The sequence below is a fragment of the Mycteria americana genome, unplaced genomic scaffold (assembly GCF_035582795.1).
Source record: "Mycteria americana isolate JAX WOST 10 ecotype Jacksonville Zoo and Gardens unplaced genomic scaffold, USCA_MyAme_1.0 Scaffold_104, whole genome shotgun sequence".
Taxonomy (NCBI): Eukaryota; Metazoa; Chordata; class Aves; order Ciconiiformes; family Ciconiidae; genus Mycteria; species Mycteria americana.
The window spans coordinates 71,702-89,261 of record NW_027445444.1 but is presented as its reverse complement, the minus strand read 5'-3'; the positions used below and the strand labels follow the sequence as shown (position 1 = coordinate 89,261).

The 17,560-nt window shown below is 51.6% G+C and overlaps 2 protein-coding genes across 2 annotated transcripts; one reads left to right on the top strand and one right to left on the bottom strand.

Annotated features, from left to right (window-relative positions):
• Positions 1 to 3,077: 3,077 nt before the first annotated feature.
• LOC142403100 (olfactory receptor 14A16-like) lies at positions 3,078 to 4,013 on the bottom strand. Its single transcript, XM_075489263.1, has one exon. It carries the CDS (start codon positions 4,011 to 4,013, stop codon positions 3,078 to 3,080), a length of 936 nt encoding a protein of 311 aa, XP_075345378.1.
• Positions 4,014 to 16,335: 12,322 nt separating this feature from the next.
• LOC142403099 (olfactory receptor 14C36-like) lies at positions 16,336 to 17,271 on the top strand. The gene has a single exon (XM_075489262.1). It carries the CDS (start codon positions 16,336 to 16,338, stop codon positions 17,269 to 17,271), a length of 936 nt encoding a protein of 311 aa, XP_075345377.1.
• The last annotated feature ends 289 nt before the right edge of the window (positions 17,272 to 17,560 follow it).

Genomic DNA, 17,560 nt, shown 5'->3' with positions numbered 1-17,560 from the left:
AATATGGAGCAGCCCAAGAGCCCTTGGAGCTCTCCTGCACAACAGCAGGCTCCATGCCCAGATCTCCCCTTGAGCAGGGACGCCTCTCAAGGTTACTCCTCAGGAGGTTGAGAGATTCCTTGCTGCAACAGATCCTCAGGAAGTGACTAATAGCATGCTAAACTTTGCAATCTTAGCTAAGTGATATAAAGTACTGACTGTGCACATCTAATCCTTTAGACAGAAACCATTGACCAAGTCTGGGACTACGACTGGATCCAGCCGTACCTAGATCCTCTCTGAGGAGGAGTTTAGAAATAAAGGGGGTCATTTCTGAACCTCATGACTCAACGGGAGGGTCTCCCTGACACTTTTGTCCTGTCTTCTATGCAGGAAATACTCAAGTGTACCTTGCCATCGAATGTTGTGAAACCACTGTCGCCTTTACCATTGAACCTTGTTAACTCACTGTTTTATATCAAGAAAGTGTATTTTTGCTTCTCTCTTAAGAATGAAGTGCATCACTCCATGTGCAACTATTGCTGGCGGATGGAGGGAGGTAATCCTTCACCTCCTGCCAGCACTGGCGAGGCCACATCTGGAGTGCTGTGTCCAGGGCTGGGCTTCCCAGTGCAGCAAAGTGGTTGATCTACTAAAGCAAGTCCAGCAAAGGGCCACAAAGCTGGCTTAAGGGACTGCAGCATCTTTCACAGGAGGAAAGGCTGAGAGATGTGGGACTCTTCAGTCTGCAAAAAAAAGAAGGCTTGGAGGCATCTTATTGATGCATATACAATTCCATCTGAACCCAAGAAAAGACTTTTTGACTGTGAAGCACTGGAACAGGTTGCCCAGAGAGGTTGTGGAGTGTCCATCCCTGGAGACATTCCAAACCCACCTAGACAACGTCCTGAGCAAGCTGCTCTAGCTGACCCTGCCTCAGCTGGGGGTTGAAGCAGATGATCTCCAGAGGCCCCCTCCAGTCTCAACCGTTCTGTTATTCTGTGAGTGTAAAGGAGAAAAGTAAGACAGAAAGAAATGAACAACACATCGCCTTGTACTGCAAATATGGTGGGATACCATGGGGAGTACGCAAGCTGGAGCAGGGGAGAAGTGTGAGGAGGAAAGAGTGGCAGAGCTGTTCTTTAGTGACTGTTAACCCCCTCTTCACCATCCCCCCTGCTCCTCTTGGGGCTGGGGTCATTAGGTGAATTGGGAGCAATGGAGTAATTTGAGCCTGAGTGAAAGTGTGAGGAGAATGGTCTTTAATATTTTTGTCATTGTTTCTCACAATCCAAATCTTTTTGAATTGGCAATAAACTAAACTCATCCTCGGCAAGTCAACACGTCTTTGCCAGTGACAGTAATTGGTAACTGATCTCCTTTACTTTATCTTGACCCATGAGCTTTTCTGATTTATTTTCTCCCTTTGTCCTGTTGAGGTTGTCTGACAGCCGGGTGTCTGGCTGGCTGCTGGCCAAGGTTAATCCATCACAGGACGGCATCTGGACTGCTTCATCCACTTTGGAGCTCCCCAGCACAAGAAAGACCCTGACAGACTGGAGCAAGTCCTGCAGAGGCCAGAAGGACAGTGGAGACCTGGAGCATATTATGGACAAGGAGATGATGAGAAGGATGCGTTTTTGAGAAATTCCTCAGAATAAAAACTGGAGCAAGGACCCAGGCCAGTTGCTGCAATCTCAATCAATGGACTTTTTCAATATTTGTTGAGAAAAGCCATAAGCACCTGATGTAGCTGGAGCTGTCTGAGAAAAGGCTTGGCTGAGAGACGAGCAGTGGCAAGAGCTGTGGGACTTGTGTGTAATAAATGTCAGTAGCAAACTGGTTCCCTTTTTATTAATACTGGTGGTGCAGTTGGGTATCACTGAGCCCCAGAGGAGGACAGAGGTGACCATGCAGCTGAAGTCCCTCCTAAGGCCTGGGGTATATGACCAGACATGGAAATGGCCGGTGTGTGGGACACATCTGGGACAGTTTTCCCAGGGCAACTTCCACAGGGTGTCCAGGGAACATGGCACAGACTGGGCCCCCCTCTTTGGCACCTTTGGTGCCTTGCTTCCTTCACCATGACACCTGACTCTGCTCTGTGAGCACCCTGCTGGGTGCCCCCACCCTGCACACTCTCACACCTTAGCTCTACATTGGCCTTTTTTTCCTCTCCTGGGCTCCTTTGAGCCCAGCCCAGCCTCTCCCCAGCTCCCCCCACCTCCCCTGCCCTCTACAACAGCCCAGCCCAGCCCAGTCCTGCCCACTGCGGCAGCTCCGTGTAGGCTGGCCGCATGGCAAGTGCTACCACAGGGTGCTGCAGAGCTCTGGCCATTCAACCACAGCCCCAGCCCCTCTGAAGGGCACAGCATCTCCTGGGAGGCAGAGAAGGGTCTCATCCTGCCCATCAGCCCCAGAGAGTCCTGGGCCTCCTCAGGCAGCTCCCGCATCTCTCCTGTCTCCCTCCCCTCTGGCTGCTGGGTCCCCACTGAGTCCCATGATACTGCAGAGTCCTTCTTTGTTGATACTGTGATTCAGTGCTTTACTTTTGGGGGACATCACCTTTCAGGGTCTTTCACCTTCTGAGTCTTCATTCACTCCCAGCCCTGGCCACATGGCGAGTCCCCATCTTCTCCTCACCCCTCCAAATCAATTTTTGAGAGAGACATGTAAGTGACATCAGTCCTGTCGTACATGAAGAAACCTGAGGAGATAATGGGGAGGTCATGGAGCATCTCCCCTGCGACTGGACACCAAGGAGAGAGCTTTTAACTCCAGAACATTCTGTCCAGTGGAACCCAATAATACCATGAGCTTAACCCCAATCACAGGGAGAACACAAGAGGAAAACTCCTTAACAGGCCAATTCCATGGACACCTTGGCAACACCGTTGGAGGAAGAGCCCAGTCTTCAAGCACAGCACCTGGGAGATGCCTTTTTATTGAAAAGCAAGGGTCAGACACAACAGGATAAAACCTCAAGACAAGAAGTACAAACACAGAAAATTCTCTTTAATAATAATTATCACATGAGAAAAAAGCAGACTTGTGGCCTGAGATAAACTCTGGGAAATGGGGTGAGAAGTGGAGGCAGGTTATTGTCGGTGAAACAGCATGCATTGGGCCAGTTTCCAGAGGGCATCCTTGAGCTCCTGGTTCCTCATGCTGTAGATGAGGGGGTTCACTGCTGGAGGCACCACCGAGTACAGAAATGACACCACCAGGTCCAGGGATGGGGAGGAGATGGAGCGGGGCTTCAGGTGGGCAAAGATGCCAGTGCTGATAAACAGGGAGACCACAGCCAGGTGAGGGAGGCACGTGGAGAAGGCTTTGTGCCGTCCCTGCTCAGAGGGGATCCTCAGCACGGCCCTGAAGATCTGCACGTAGGACAGCACAATGAAAACAAAACACCCAAATGCTAAAAGGGCACTAACCAGAAGCAGCCCAGCTTCCCTGAGGTAGGCATCTGAGCAGGAGAGCTTGAGGATCTGGGGGATTTCACAGAAGAACTGGTCCACAGCATTGCCCTGGCAGAGCGGTAGTGAAAATGTATTGGCAGTGTGCAGGAGGGAATTGAGAAACCCACTGCCCCAGGCAGCTGCTGCCATGTGGACACAAGCTCTGCTGCCCAGGAGGGTCCCGTAGTGCAGGGGTTTGCAGATGGCAACGTAGCGGTCATAGGCCATGACAGTGAGGAGAGAACACTCTGCTGACATAAAAGAGAAAAAGAAAAAGAGTTGTACCACACACCCTTGGTAGGAGATGGCCCTGTTGTCCCACAGGCAATTGGCCATGGCTTTGGGGAGAGTGGTGGAGATGCAGCCAAGATCGAGGAGGGAGAGGTTGAGCAGGAAGAAGTACATGGGGGTGTGGAGGCGGTGGTCGCAGGCTACGGCGGCAATGATGAGGCCATTGCCCAGGAGGGCAGCCAGGTAGATGCCCAGGAAGAGCCAGAAGTGCAAGAGCTGCAGCTCCCACGTGTCTGCAAATGCCAGGAGGAGGAACTTGGTGATGGAGCTGCTGTTGGACATCTCATCCCTGTGTTCATGAGGTACTGCCAAAGGAGGAAATGATACTCCCAAGTTAGGACTGCTCTGAGAAAAACGCTTTCCATTCCCTCCCCCACCAAACACAGATTGTCCCTCCCCTTCCTTTCAGGACCTTCATACATCTCCCTGGCTGGCATTCTGGTTTGTGCTGGCCAAATGTGCCATTAGGAGCAGGGCTCTGCCCACGTGCTCCCAAGCAGTCATCCCTGCTGTATAGCTGCAGGCACCTGGGAAAGGGGGTGACAGCTCCTGAAATTCAGTTTCCCTCAGATGTTAGCCACTCAAATGAAGAGGAGCTGCTCAGCATCTTCCAGCAGGGCAACCCCAGGGAAACTCCTGGATGTGCTAAAACTGTTGTGACCTGAGCAGAGACAGCTCCCACCTCAGCCCCACACACTGCACTGTCCACAGACCCACAGGAACAAAGGCAGCATGGACAGGAGGGAAAGACAGAGAAATGCCCCAATGCTCCTGCTGAGGGAGGACAGGGACAGACAAACAGAAGTCACAGAACTTGTGAGTTTCTCCTTCTAAGGATTTAGCTGCTAAGGATGTGACTCAACCAAAGTCCCTACAGCCTGAAGGGCAGAAGCTCTACAGGGTGGAAGAGGAGACCAGGGGCTGCTCTGGGGAAGCATCTGCACTGCAAAGGATGGCAGGGAGGTGCCCCAATTCCCTTCACACAGCACTTCTGGTCGCAGTTCTGCCTCAGCCCCTGCCCATGTCTCTGCTGCCTGGAGCTGTCCCTGCCAGGAGCTGTTTCCCCGTCCCCACGCCTCCTCCCTGCCACTGCTCACAGACCCCGTCCCACCTGATGACCTCCCAGCAGCAGGGCACTGCCCAGGGGCATCTCTGGGTGTGCAGGCTATGATGGGATCATCAGCTCAACCCTGAGGAGGCTGGAAAGGTGATGCTAGGGCTGTCTCCAAGCCATGGGGGTCTTCATTTTTATACACTCAAATGTATTCACCTCTAAGGGAAAAAAGATTTGAACTTGAAGTGTCTCCTCCACAACCAAGAGAGGACTTTTCATGTCCAATTCCCCATCCAGACAAACAAGAGTAGGAGACTGAAAGCACAGGCTCCTTCCCTTACAAACGGCCCTGCCTTGATGGGCTTCTATAAAAGCTGCTTCTGCCAATATCCTGTGGAGATCTGGAGCTGTGAGCAGCCCTGACCCATGCAGCACTCTCTCGACAGCAGAAGGACCCTGCCCTGCCAAAGGTTCTTTTTTCCACCCCCAGCTTCTCGCCGCAGCGCTGTGGGGAGCTCCCCAAGCAGGCTGAGCACTGACCCTGGCAGGTGGCAGAGCCCCTGCCCTGGCACACAGCCCCCTGGGGCACAGGGACCCTGCTCTGAAGGACAGCCCTGGGCACCCCTGCCTGCACACACGGCTGCACACCCCTGCAGCCGTCCCTGGGAAAAGGCAGCCATCATGCCCTGCCCCTCTGACAGTGCAGCAGGGAAACCCTGCTCTGCAACACCTCCTTCTCCTCTACACTGGAGAAACGGTGAGAGTCCTCTTGAAAGATCTCATAGTTTGTGGGATGTGCCAGCTTTAGGAGATCTTTTCAGGAACTGCAGCTCCGTTGCCCTGCACCCAGACACTTACCATGTCAAGGGCTGTGAAGATTTTTCCACCAGTGAGCTGTCCTCTGTCCTCCCACTCCTGACTGTCTTTAACCCCTCTGCCTCGCTCCTCTCCCCTCAGCACCTGCAGGCAGTGCCCCCAGCCCCGCTGCTCTTTGCAGAGGAGCTGCTCCTGGGCAGAGCTCGCTCTCTGCAGCGCTGCCCGCTTGCCATGAGCTCCCTCCATCCCAGGAGCCCAGCCCAGCCCAGCAGCAGAGGATCAGCCCAAGGCATCTCTTTCTCTGCTCCCTCTGGGCTCCCTCCAGGTGTCCCTGGGGCTGCAGGGGAACCTGCTGTGAAACAGGCTGAAGGAACCACTGATGTTCCCTCCCTCAGCTGGCGAGAGACACTGATTTCTAGCAGGGTCATTTCACCTCTCAGGGACAGAGGTAGCTCCTATAATCACCTTTTCTTGTCCATCATTAGGGAGGACACCCCAACACTGACAGGGAGGAATCTTCTTTACCCCCACTGCTGAGGGAAGGGATGCCGCTGGGTCAGTCGAGGCATCTTACCCTGGGTTTCTATTTGGGCTGGAAGGTGACTCAACTCCCTCTCATGCCTGCCACAAACCCACAGGAGGTGGGATTCCTCTTGCCTCAGTTCAGATGTGCACAGAATAGCCACCTGCATGGGAGCTCCTTGTCTCAGCTCCCATGCTACTTAATTGAGATGGAAGGCAGGAGTGAGCTGCTCAGAGCCAAACACCTGGTGGCTCTGAACCATGTGAGGTGGTTGAAGGTATCTGCAGGTACCTGCAAACTCAAATGGAGCAGTTCATAGAGACAGCGCAACACCCTGGGGCATCCTCTTGGAAGCAGCTGGGCATTTCCTTTGGTCAACTGAATGACAATGACAATGACAATGACAATGACAATGACAATGACAATGACGATGACAATGACAATGACAGCTGTTGCCCAAATTAAGGGCAACGAAACATGTCCCTACTCATTCTGTTCAGGGCGGCCTATAGCGTTATTCATCTGACAGTATGGAGTCACGTGCCATAGGGAGAGCTCAGTCTCCCTCCATCACCTGCATTTACTAGATCTCCACTGACTACCTTGGCAGGTGGTTCATGTTCATCCCCAGGCTGCATGACAGAATTCAGGGCAGATGTTCAATTTAATGTTCAAATCCAGGGCCATAGAGCCACATGAGGTGCCAGGGCTGTCGGGAACAGCACAGGACATAGGGGAAAGCAGTTGCCATTCAGGGTGGGTGCATGACAGACACCCCAGATGGCATCGCAGAGAAGGAGATTTGGTGCCTGTGTGCCGCTGACTGATGCCTTCAGTCAGAGGCATCAGCCATCAGATGCCATCAGAGAGGCAAGGTCTGTCCCTTCTCTACCCAATAGCTGCAGGCATTGCGTGAACATTTGCGTTGCTGAGGGTTTCTTTTCCACTCTTCCCAGGTGCAGGACTGTGTCCGTGAGACTCGTGTAGCAAAGCACCTGGTCTCTTACAGGTTCATTTCCAAGGAATCTTATCTGCCCCCCAGGATACAGCCACAGGCTGACTCTGAACTAGTGCTCCTTGTCCCTCAGTTGCGTTCCCTGGTGAAAGGCGGCCACTCTGCAGGCAGACAACTGCAGGCGTGTGCTGGTTTTGGCTGGGATAGAGTTAATTTTCTTGATAGTGGCTGGTATGGGGCTATGGTTTGGATTTGTGCTGAAAACAGTGTTGATAACACACTGATGTTGTAGTTGTTGCTGCTCTGGTCAAGGACTTTTCAGCTTCCCATGCTCTGCCAGGTGCACAAGAAGTTGGGGGGGGCACAGCCAAGACAGCTGATCCAAACTGACCAAAGGGCTATTCCATACCATATGACGTCATGCTCAGTATATAAAGCTGGGGAAGAAGAAGGAAGAGGGGGGATGTTCAGAGTGATGGCGTTTGTCTTCCCAAGTAACCATTACGCGTGATGGAGCCTGTTTTCCTGGAGATGGCTGAACACCTGCCTGCCCATGGGAAGTAGTGCATGAATTCCTTGCTTTGCTTTGCTTGCGTGCATGGCTTTTGCTTTACTTATTAAGCTGTCTTTAGCTCAACCCACGAGTTTTCTCACTTTTACTCTTCTGATTCTCTCCCCCATCCCACTAGGGCAGAGTGAGCGAGCGACTGTGTGGTGCGTAGTTGCTGGCTGGGGTTAAACCTCGACAAGGCGTCTCTCTCCCTTTGCTACAGGCTGTGCTGCCTGCGTCCTCGGACGGCTCCCTGGCCCAAAAGGTGCCAGCCCAAGTGCCAGGGGCTCCCTGGACCTGCGACACTTGCACTCTCCCCAGTCCCAGCAGGGCCTTGCTGCTCTGAGTGCTGTGGGCAGCCACGGGGCGCTCAGGAGGGGCAGCTGCACACCCCGCAGCACTGCCCGGGCCACGGCAGGAGCACCGGGGCTCCAGCGCCATTTCCCTGGGACCAGCCACCGGCCGAGCGCTGGATTGAATTGTCACACCGCAGCCTCGCCTTCCAGGACAAAGTCAGCTTTGCTTCCAAGCCTCCTCTAGCACCGCTCCTCCAGCTGGCCTCTGCCATTCAGACGTGCAAAGTTACCTCACTGCTGAGCTCATGACGGGGTCAGGCCTCAGGAGCTGCCAGCCTGCCAAGCCTCACTTGCACTTCCGCTGCCTTGACCCCGTGCCCCTGCTGGCCCCGCCCCTGAAGAGCAGGCCACACCCCCCGACAGATATGATGGATATGATGACATAGATATGAACATAATTCAAGAGTTGGCTAAAGAGACAATTAGAGTACTGAAAGACAGGCGAGCTGTTAACTCCCTGAAGCTTAAAGCAGCTGCATAGGTGAGAGGTATCTGAAGGAACAAAGGTTTAGGGGAGGAGAAAAATGGAAAGGGCCTTTGTCTGGACAGTCTGCATCTGAAAAGATGATTTTAGAAATAGTCACTGTATCAGGACAGGTGATAGTATATGAAAGAGTAGCGAAACTAAAGACACTGCATAACAGGCAGAATAGTGGTAATGAAGTTACAGGGCAAGATGGGTATTTCTTTGACTATCCCTTTGAAAGGCCATGGAATTGGTAGAGGTGTCTTGTGAGTGAGGACAAACCAATGTTGCACCCATCTTTGAAAAAGGCCCAAAGTGCAACCCCGGGAACCACAGGCTGTACAAGTTCATATGATGAGGAGTGAGCCACTGAATGAGTGCTCCTGGGTGACATTTCTGGGCACCAGAAAGAGAAGAGCATCAGCATGGACACTGCAAGGGTAAACTATGCCTCGCCAACCTCATTGCTTTCATGATGAAGTAACTCCATTTGTGTACGACAGGAGAACAGTAGATGGCATTTACCTCCACTTCAGCAAGACTTCTGGCATGGTCACCCTCAATATTCTTGTACCCATCTTAGGCCACTAGAGTCTGGAGGGATAGACAAGCAGTTGAGCAAAACACCAGTTGGATGATGAGGCTGAGAGAGCTGTGGTGAAGGGGTCATACCCTACCTGGAGGCCACTGGGACACAGTGGGGCATTGTGGGACAGCACAGGGGACTCTCCTGGGACCTGGGCAGTTTTACACCTCTGTCCATGGCCTGGAGGAGGCAACTCTGACCACATTTGTTGATGCCATTAAACTGGGAGGACGATTCCTGTGCCTTCAGATTGCATTCAGGAGAAGGACTGTCTTGTGAGGAACGTCATGAGAGAAGAAGGACAATGGCCAGGTCCTGCGCCTGGGATAGACTAACACCCTGCAGAGGCAGGGTCTGGGCGCTGCCTAGCCAGAGAGCAGCTCTGCAGAAAAGGCCCTGCTGGTGCTGGGGGACAGAAGGCAAAACACGGTCCAGCAGTGATCCACACGATCCAGTGCAACCTGGTGGCAAACAAGGCCAGCAGTGTCCTGGAGTGTGTAAAGAACATCCCCCTACTCCCTCATAATCTGTCATACTCCCTCAAACGGGTGGAATTAGCCATGCAGACTGAGATCTCTGCAATTAAACCTACCTGTTCACCATTCCTGAGTACATCTTACGCAGGATGGTCAGCATGGTTGCATAAACAGGCTCTCATCTCTCCAAAACGATCAAAGAGAGACGGGACTGGTGACTTAGGAACGGGACTGGGAGTCTTAAACAGCAGAGATGCTGAAGTACTTGCTAATAAATTAGCCACAGTAACCAATGACTTGAGTGCCCTGAAACACCCTTTGCAATCTTCTCTTTCAGCTCTGGGAGCTAACCAATGGCTCTTATCGCATATATTGCCTCAGTGGGGAGAGGAAAAGTAGAAAGACCACCAGTTGATTGTGGATGCACTTGCTGTGACCCAAAACAATGTTTCTTTAGCTCCTAGTTGTGTCCAAGCTCAACTCTGCATGCAATCTACAGTAGCTACAATTAGACGGGAAGGTGAGGAAGGCACCCTGCCCACTGAAATTCAAAAAGTAATTTGGGATAATGCAACTGGACTTGTATGTATTGGGAAAGGATGCGCTTGCATGAGAACCTTTTGTGATTTTGTATTTGTAGATCACCTTACTGTAGCTATAAGTAATCACTCGAATATTTGGGTTGTAATTTTACCAAAATTATGGGTTGCAACTTCAACTGTTCAGCTCCTGTCACAACTCACCAACTGCTGCAAGCTAACTATACACTGGATCAAGACTTATTAACTCCTACAACACGATGACCTGAAGCAACTGCTGGAACGCGTCTGCAATAACGGACATAAGACATCAGTCACCGTCCACCATGACGCGGAAGAGATACATCGCGTCTTAGAACGAGTGAAGCAGGATGGAGGACACTCTTGGTGGGACACTTTGCTAGGATGGTCGCCAACCGCAACCGGAATTCTCAGTAAGATGCTTCATCCAGTTGTTATTCTGCTAATGCTCACTGCGTTATGCTTCATTCTAAGCATCGCGCTGGATGTTAGACGTTGGACTATGGTGAAGCGTCTGGCTCATCAAATATCCCCACAAGATGTCTACGTACTCGATAATCGTCACCACGAGAGCATATGGGACACACCCGAGGCATTCCAAATATCGTGAAGCTTGAGTGACTCTAGCCACGGGGTGGATTATGTGGGATAATTGCTGGAGGTGACTTACTTAGACATTAAACTTATATTCACAGCTTTACGAAAGGTACAGCATTGAAGAAGCTTCCCAGGTGGAATGCGGCTGACATGCAAGGGATCCATTCCATGGAAGTTCCCTAGGCCTGTAACCTTCGACGTCGGTGACGCCAGGGGAACTTGGTGTGCTGACTCTAAGAGGTACTGTTCGGAGTGTGCAGCGCTGTGGAGACGCCGCGGCCAGGCTCTGTAATAATATGTGAACTTAAAGGTGTCATGGAACTGATAAGCTGCATATTTACTACCCTGGGCCAACAGCCTGCCACGTTTTTGACAAAATGCTGTCCTTTGGTGAACTTTGCTCATTATAACATCATTACAATACCAAAACACACCTCCATCCCAAAAGCTACCCACCTCCAAGGTGCGACCGACCCTCACTGAGCTTGTGCTCTGAATTTTCCCAGCTTATACCTTGAAAAGCAAAGCCAGAAAACTGTACACCAATCCTAAACAAAGGTCTGTATGACTAGAGTCACTCAAGCTCCACCCAAAAGGTGAAAGATAGTATAAAATGGCTTAAGAGAAAGAGAATGTTAGGGAAGACACCATCGTGTACCACTCCGACCTCTGGGATCAGGCGACGGCCTGAGCCTCTCTTCCCCCACATCGGGACGCCTTTGGGTAAGAGTCGAACACTTGGTTATTCCAAGTGCCTGCCCAGAAAACTTACAAATCTCTCTAGAGTTGCTTCATTATCTGTTAACGCATTTATAGCCAGCAGTGTCACTCATACTCTTGGTATCTGCACGTGCTTTGCAGACAGTGAATTTATCACCGGTAACCCAAAGAACCCGCGTGTCTGTTGCTCTCATAAACTGCACTCTTCATTAAACTAGCCGTGGTAGTTATTGAACATGACCAGACTCTCAGTGTGGCCGTGATACTTCATGCAACATGACTAGACTGGGAGTGCAGCGCGTTATTAGTGAATCCGTAATCGTGAAGTTCAGTTCCCTAAACACGACCGGACTTATCACGTTGTAAATTCATGCTGTCGCCTTAAAACTGATGAGTGGCTACATATACAGTCCTTTAGAAAATAAACCATTGACTGAGTCTGAGCCTAAGAGTGGACTTAGCCGCACCTAGACTCCTCTCTGAGAAGGAGTTTAGAAAGCAAGGGGGTCCTGTCTGAACCTCCTGACTCAACGGGAGTGTTCCCCGTCCAGCCACTCCTCAGACTCCTACCTGACAGTAGCTCTTTTAACGCAACAGTCACATTTAGCTATGTAGCAGTGGTAGGCCAGGGCAGCCAGGAGAAGCATTTGATCCTGCCCAACAAAACCAGGACGTACAGCTGGGCAGCACAGCCAAGGAAGGAGATCCTGCCATCTTCCATCAGGAAACCTACCAACTTTTTTGTCAGTGACTGACGGGTAGCAGATCTCCAGGAAGGACAAATTCCTCAGGAAGAAATCCATGGGGCTGTGGAGGCTTGAGTCCAGCGCTGTGGTGAGTGCAATCAGGCTGTTCCCTGTGAGCACCACGAGGCAGAGGAGCAGGAATACTGGGAAGCACAGGCCCTTCAGGCTGGAGTGGTCAGCAAATCCCAGAAGAATGAATCCAGATCCCACCGTGTGATTCTCCACCCCTTTTCTTTGGGGCATTTTCCCTGTACAGAGCAATCCGCACAACAGGCTCTGTTGTGGTTTAGCCCCAGTCGGCAATTAAGCACCACACAGCTGCTTGCTCACCCTCCGCCCCCTGCAGTGGGATGGGGAGAGAGTCCGAAGAGCAAAAGTAAGAAAACTCGTGGGTTGAGATAAGAACAGTTTAATAATTGGAACACTAAAAATAATAATAATAATAAATTGTAATGAGAAGGAAAACAAGTGAGCAAAAGAGGAACAAAAGCCAGGAAAAAAACCCCAAGTGATGCAACTGCTCACCACCCTCCGACCAATGCCCAGCCAGTCCCCGAGCAGCGATCGCTACCCCCCAGCCAACTCCCCTCCAGTTCATATACTGAGCATGATGTCATACGGTATGGAATAGCCCTTTGGCCAATTTGAATCAACTATCTTGGCTCCTGACAGAGCATGGGAAGCTGAAAAGTCCTTGACCAGTGTAAACATTACCTAGCACCAACTAAAACATCAGCGTGTTATCAATATTATTGTCATACTAACATCCAAAATACAGCACTAGAGGAGCTACTAGGAAGAAAATTAACTCTATCCCACCCCAAACCAGGCCACTTCCTTTGCTGATGGCTCATGTTTTGCCTAATGAAACCCAAGGACGGCCACAGCCTTTCCCATAGAGCTGCTACCCAGCTAGGCAGTCCCTGGCATCTATCACTGCAGGGGCTTCATCCACCTTAAGGTCAGGACTTGCTGCATATCACGAGGTTCCTGTTGGTCCATCGCTCCAGCCTCTTTACGTCCCTTGCAATGGCAGCCCTGCCCTCCATTGTAGCGTCTGCTCTCCTCAATAGGCTGTCTTCTACAAATGTTATGAAAAATCACCCTCTCATCTCCTCTGGGTCATTAAGAACACGTTAAACAGGGCAGGTTGCAGGACAGACCCCTGCAGGACCCTGCTAGCTCGAGACCTCCAGACCGAGTACCACACATTAACCACGGTCTTCTGAGCCTCACCATCCAGCTGGTTTTTTAACCAGCTATTTATGCACCGATGGAGATCATAATATCCTATCTCAAACACAAAAATATTGTTGGGGGATGATGCTGAAAGCTTTGTTGTCTTTCAGGTGAAAGACAACCACTGCTTCTCCACGTCTAGCCATCCTGTCCTTTCCTCATGGAAAGCAAAGATGACGGCCATACACAATCTACCCTGGGTAAATCCAGTCACCTTCTCTTTCAGATACCCAGAAACCGGCTCCAAGTGCACACGCTCGGGGGCAGAACCTTTAGTTCCCCTGCTCATCACCTGGGCATTTTTGAAAGGTGCATGCAATAGCTGGGTGCTCCCAGTCATCAGCCTGTTCCTCCAGTCTCCATGGCCTTTCAAAGATGATGGCGAGTGGCCTCCCTGTGACATCATCCTGCTCTCTCAGCTCCCTGGGATGCCACCCCTCCTGGTAAGGACTGTGGATCACTCATGTGGCCCCTGACTTGGTTCTCATCTACTGCTAGTTGTTCTCCTCCAGAGTCCTGCCTCAAGGCACAAAGGCCCTGGAGCCCTTCCTGCTGAAGACTGAGGCAAAGAGGACATGGAGTATCTCAGAGCTATCTACAACCGTTCTTATTAAATTCAGCACTGGCCACACAGTATCTTTGTTGCTTCTTTAACTGTTCCTGAAGGGGTAAAGACTCATTATGGTGCCCTTGAATTGCCTTTCCAGTTCAGGCTGAGTTTCAATCTGGATTATTGCTGTGCTTGGAGGATGCTGTCCTTGAAGACCAGCTGTACTGAGCTCTGCCACCATGCCTTGCCAATTGATTCCGTCACTGTCACACCACTGCCTCCACCACTAACAGCTCCCGCTTATCCTGTCTGTGCCCCTTGCTGAGATCATTGCTGCACATGTGGGCTAAAGCACCCCAGGTGTGGCACCAGGCAAGCTCCTTCTTGCCATAAGGAATCCTGGTACCGCGTGTCCAAGGTCTTGTGTGTGCAAAGGCTTTGCTTCAAAGCAGAGACATGGCATGGACAAAGGACTTTTGAATGTCTTTCTAGCCCTTGGACGACAAAGCAGAATGAAATGCCTAAATTCACTAAACTGAAAACATTCCCCTAGCTTGGAGAAAGCAGATCCTTCCCTGTCACGTTCCTGGTGTCCTGTCTCATGATGGGAGAAGAAAAGGTGATTCTCGTGCCCATCTGTTTTTCTAAGAGAAGAAATTTCACTGCTGGAATCAAGTGTCTCTGCCCAGCTGAGGGAGGGAGCATCAGTGATTACTTCAGCCTTGGGCTGGTCTTCTGCTGATAAGCTGGGCCGGGCTCCTGGGATGCAGGGAGCTTATGGCACCATGGGAGCGCAGAAAGCAGAGAGAGCGCTCTGCCCAGGAGCAGCTCCTCCGCAAAGCGCAGCAGGGCTGAGGGCACTGCCTGCAGGCACTGAGGGGAGACGAGAGAGGCAGAGAGAGGTTAAAGGCAGTCTGGAGTGGAAGAGATCTTCACAGCCCTTCACACTGTAAGTCGCTGGCCACAGGGCAGGGCACATGAGGTCCTGGAGGGATCTCCTAAAGCTGACACATCCCATGGTTGGTTTGGAGGAGAAGGATGAGTTCCAGCGCAGGGATTCCCTGCCACATGGTCAGAGGGCCAGGGTATGACAGCTTGTTTCTCCCTGGGATGGCTGCAGAGTGTGAAGCTGGGTGTGCAGCCAGGAGTGTCCAGAGCTGTCCTTCAGAGCAGAGTCCCTGCACCCCAAGGGGCTGTGTGCCAGGGCAGGGACTCTGCCACCTGCCAGGGTCAGCGCTCAGCCTGCCTGGGGAGCTTCCCACGTCGCTATGGGGAGAAGCTGAGTGCACAAGGAGTGACCCCCAGCAAGGCAGGCTCCCTCTACTGTCGAGAGGGTGCTGGTCACGGCTGCTCAGAGCTCCAGACCACCCCTAGGACATTTGCAGAGAGTCCTTTTGAAGACGGGCATCAAGGCAGCATTTGCCTGACAGGGAAGCAGTCTGTGCTTTGACTTTTCTCCTCTTGGTTGGCTGGGTGGGCAGGGGGAGATGGGAACTTTGTTCTCTACTGTGGAGAAGGTACGGAGACCCCAGTTCTTGTTAGGACTTGCCTGAGCTGCTCCTTAGCCCCTGCACACACAGAGATGTCCCGGGGCAGTGCCCGGCTGCAGGAGGTGTCTGCAGGGCAGAGCTGAGCATGCAGCGGGTGGGATGGGGTCTGTGAGCACTGACCGGGAGGAGATATGGGGACAGAGAAAGAGCTCCTGGCAGGGACAGCTCCAGGCAGCAGAGACATGGGCAGGGAGGGACAGGGAGCTTGTTCCAGAAATGCTGTGGGAAGGGTGACTAGCACACCTCTCTGCCATCCCCTGCAGTTCAGACAACTTCCCTGGAGCAAGCCTGTGGTCTCCTCTCCAGCACAGCCTCATGCCCAAGGCCACGGAGTGCAGGGCGTGAGTAAACTCCTTGGCAGCTGGACCTCCAGTCTAGAAGAAGTGCCTGTGTCCTACAATTGCTATACAACAAACAGGCTAAAAATGAGTGCCCTACGTTGTCTCTGTGAGGTGGAGAGCACAGCTGGATGAGGAGAAGGTTTCTCTGCATGCCCGTCTGCCTTTCTCTCCATGCTTCATTTTTCTGGAGCATAGCTGTATTCTTCCCTGTTTCACTACCTGTCCGTCATACTCTTGCTCTTGGGGTGAGGGTGCAGGTTAACTTCTATTCTGACTCCGGCTCTGGGGTCCTACTCCAGAGGATTCCTCATGGAAACTAGATGTCTAAGCGGCATTTTATACATTCAGGCAGAATGTCCTTCAGTTGGTAGGGTTGGGGAATGGCCTGGCTCATTCCTCATTCAGCTCTGGCAGGGGGATTTCTATGCGAAACGGCATGGGCTTTTCTTCAGGGAATTCATTCCTAACTTATCACTGTCTTTTCCTCCTTGGACAGGTCCCCAAGCCCACAGGAAGAAAATGTCCAACAACAACTCCATTACTGAGTTCCTCCTGCTGGTGCTTGCAGACACGAGGGAGCTGCAGCTCTTGCACTTCTGGCTCTTCCTGGGCATCTACCTGGCTGCCCTCCTGGGCAACAGCCTCATCATTGCTGCCGTAGCCTGCGACCACCGCCTCCACACCCCCATGTACTTCTTCCTGCTCAACCTCTCCCTCCTCGACCTGGGCTCCATCTCCACCACTGTCCCCCAAGCCATGGCCAATTGCCTGTGGGACACCAGGGCCATTTCCTATGCAGGATGTGCTGCACAGGTCTTTCTGTTTGTCTTTTTCATTTCAGCAGAGTTTTATCTTCTCACAGTCATGGCCTACGACCGCTACATTGCCATCTGCAAACCCCTGCACTACGGGACCCTCCTGGGAAGTAGAGCTTGTGCCAAAATGGCAGCAGCTGCCTGGGGCACTGTTTTTCCCTATGCTCTGCTGCACACTGCCAACACATTTTCAATACCCCTCTGCAAGGGCAATGCTGTAGACCAGTTCTTTTGTGAAGTCCCCCAGATCCTCAAGCTCTCCTGCTCAGACGCCTACCTCAGGGAAATTTGCCTTCTTGTTGTTAGTGCCTGTTTAGCTTTTGGATGTTTTGTTTTCATTGTGCTGTCCTATGTGCAGATCTTCAGGGCCGTGCTGAGGATCCCCTCTGAGCAAGGACGGCACAAAGCCTTTTCCACGTGCCTCCCTCACCTGGCCGTGCTCTCTCTGTTTGTCAGCACTTTAATGTTTGCCTACCTGAAGCCCCGCTCCATCTCCTCCCCGTCCCTGGATCTGGTGGTGTCAGTTCTGTACTCGGTGGTGCCTCCAGCAGTGAACCCTCTCATCTACAGCATGAGGAACAAGGAGCTCAAGGATGCCCTGAAGAAACTGTTTGAACACATACTGTTTCAACATCATTAAGGTATCCATCCTCTTTATATGACTCCCAGGGTATCTCAGGAAAAGTCAGGACTATCGTGTGTTCTTTTCTTTATTTTACATTCTTTTTTTTATAGGTGTGATAATATTAATTGCAATGAAATAGTATTATACATCCCGCTTCTTCTTGACATTCAACATGTTTTTTTTCTGAGGAACTATCCTAATATATCTAAGGAACCAGTCTCCTTGCATAAATAAAGAATCCAGCAGAAAATCATGTTTGAGCTCCATCTCTTCAAACCTTTCTGGAGCTGAGGACACAGCACCA

Excerpts from the sequence above, each read along its gene's own strand:
- LOC142403100 (XM_075489263.1), bottom strand. The coding sequence starts at position 4,013 with ATGTCCAACAGCAGCTCCATCACCAAGTTCCTCCTCCTGGCATTTGCA.
- LOC142403099 (XM_075489262.1), top strand. The coding sequence starts at position 16,336 with ATGTCCAACAACAACTCCATTACTGAGTTCCTCCTGCTGGTGCTTGCA.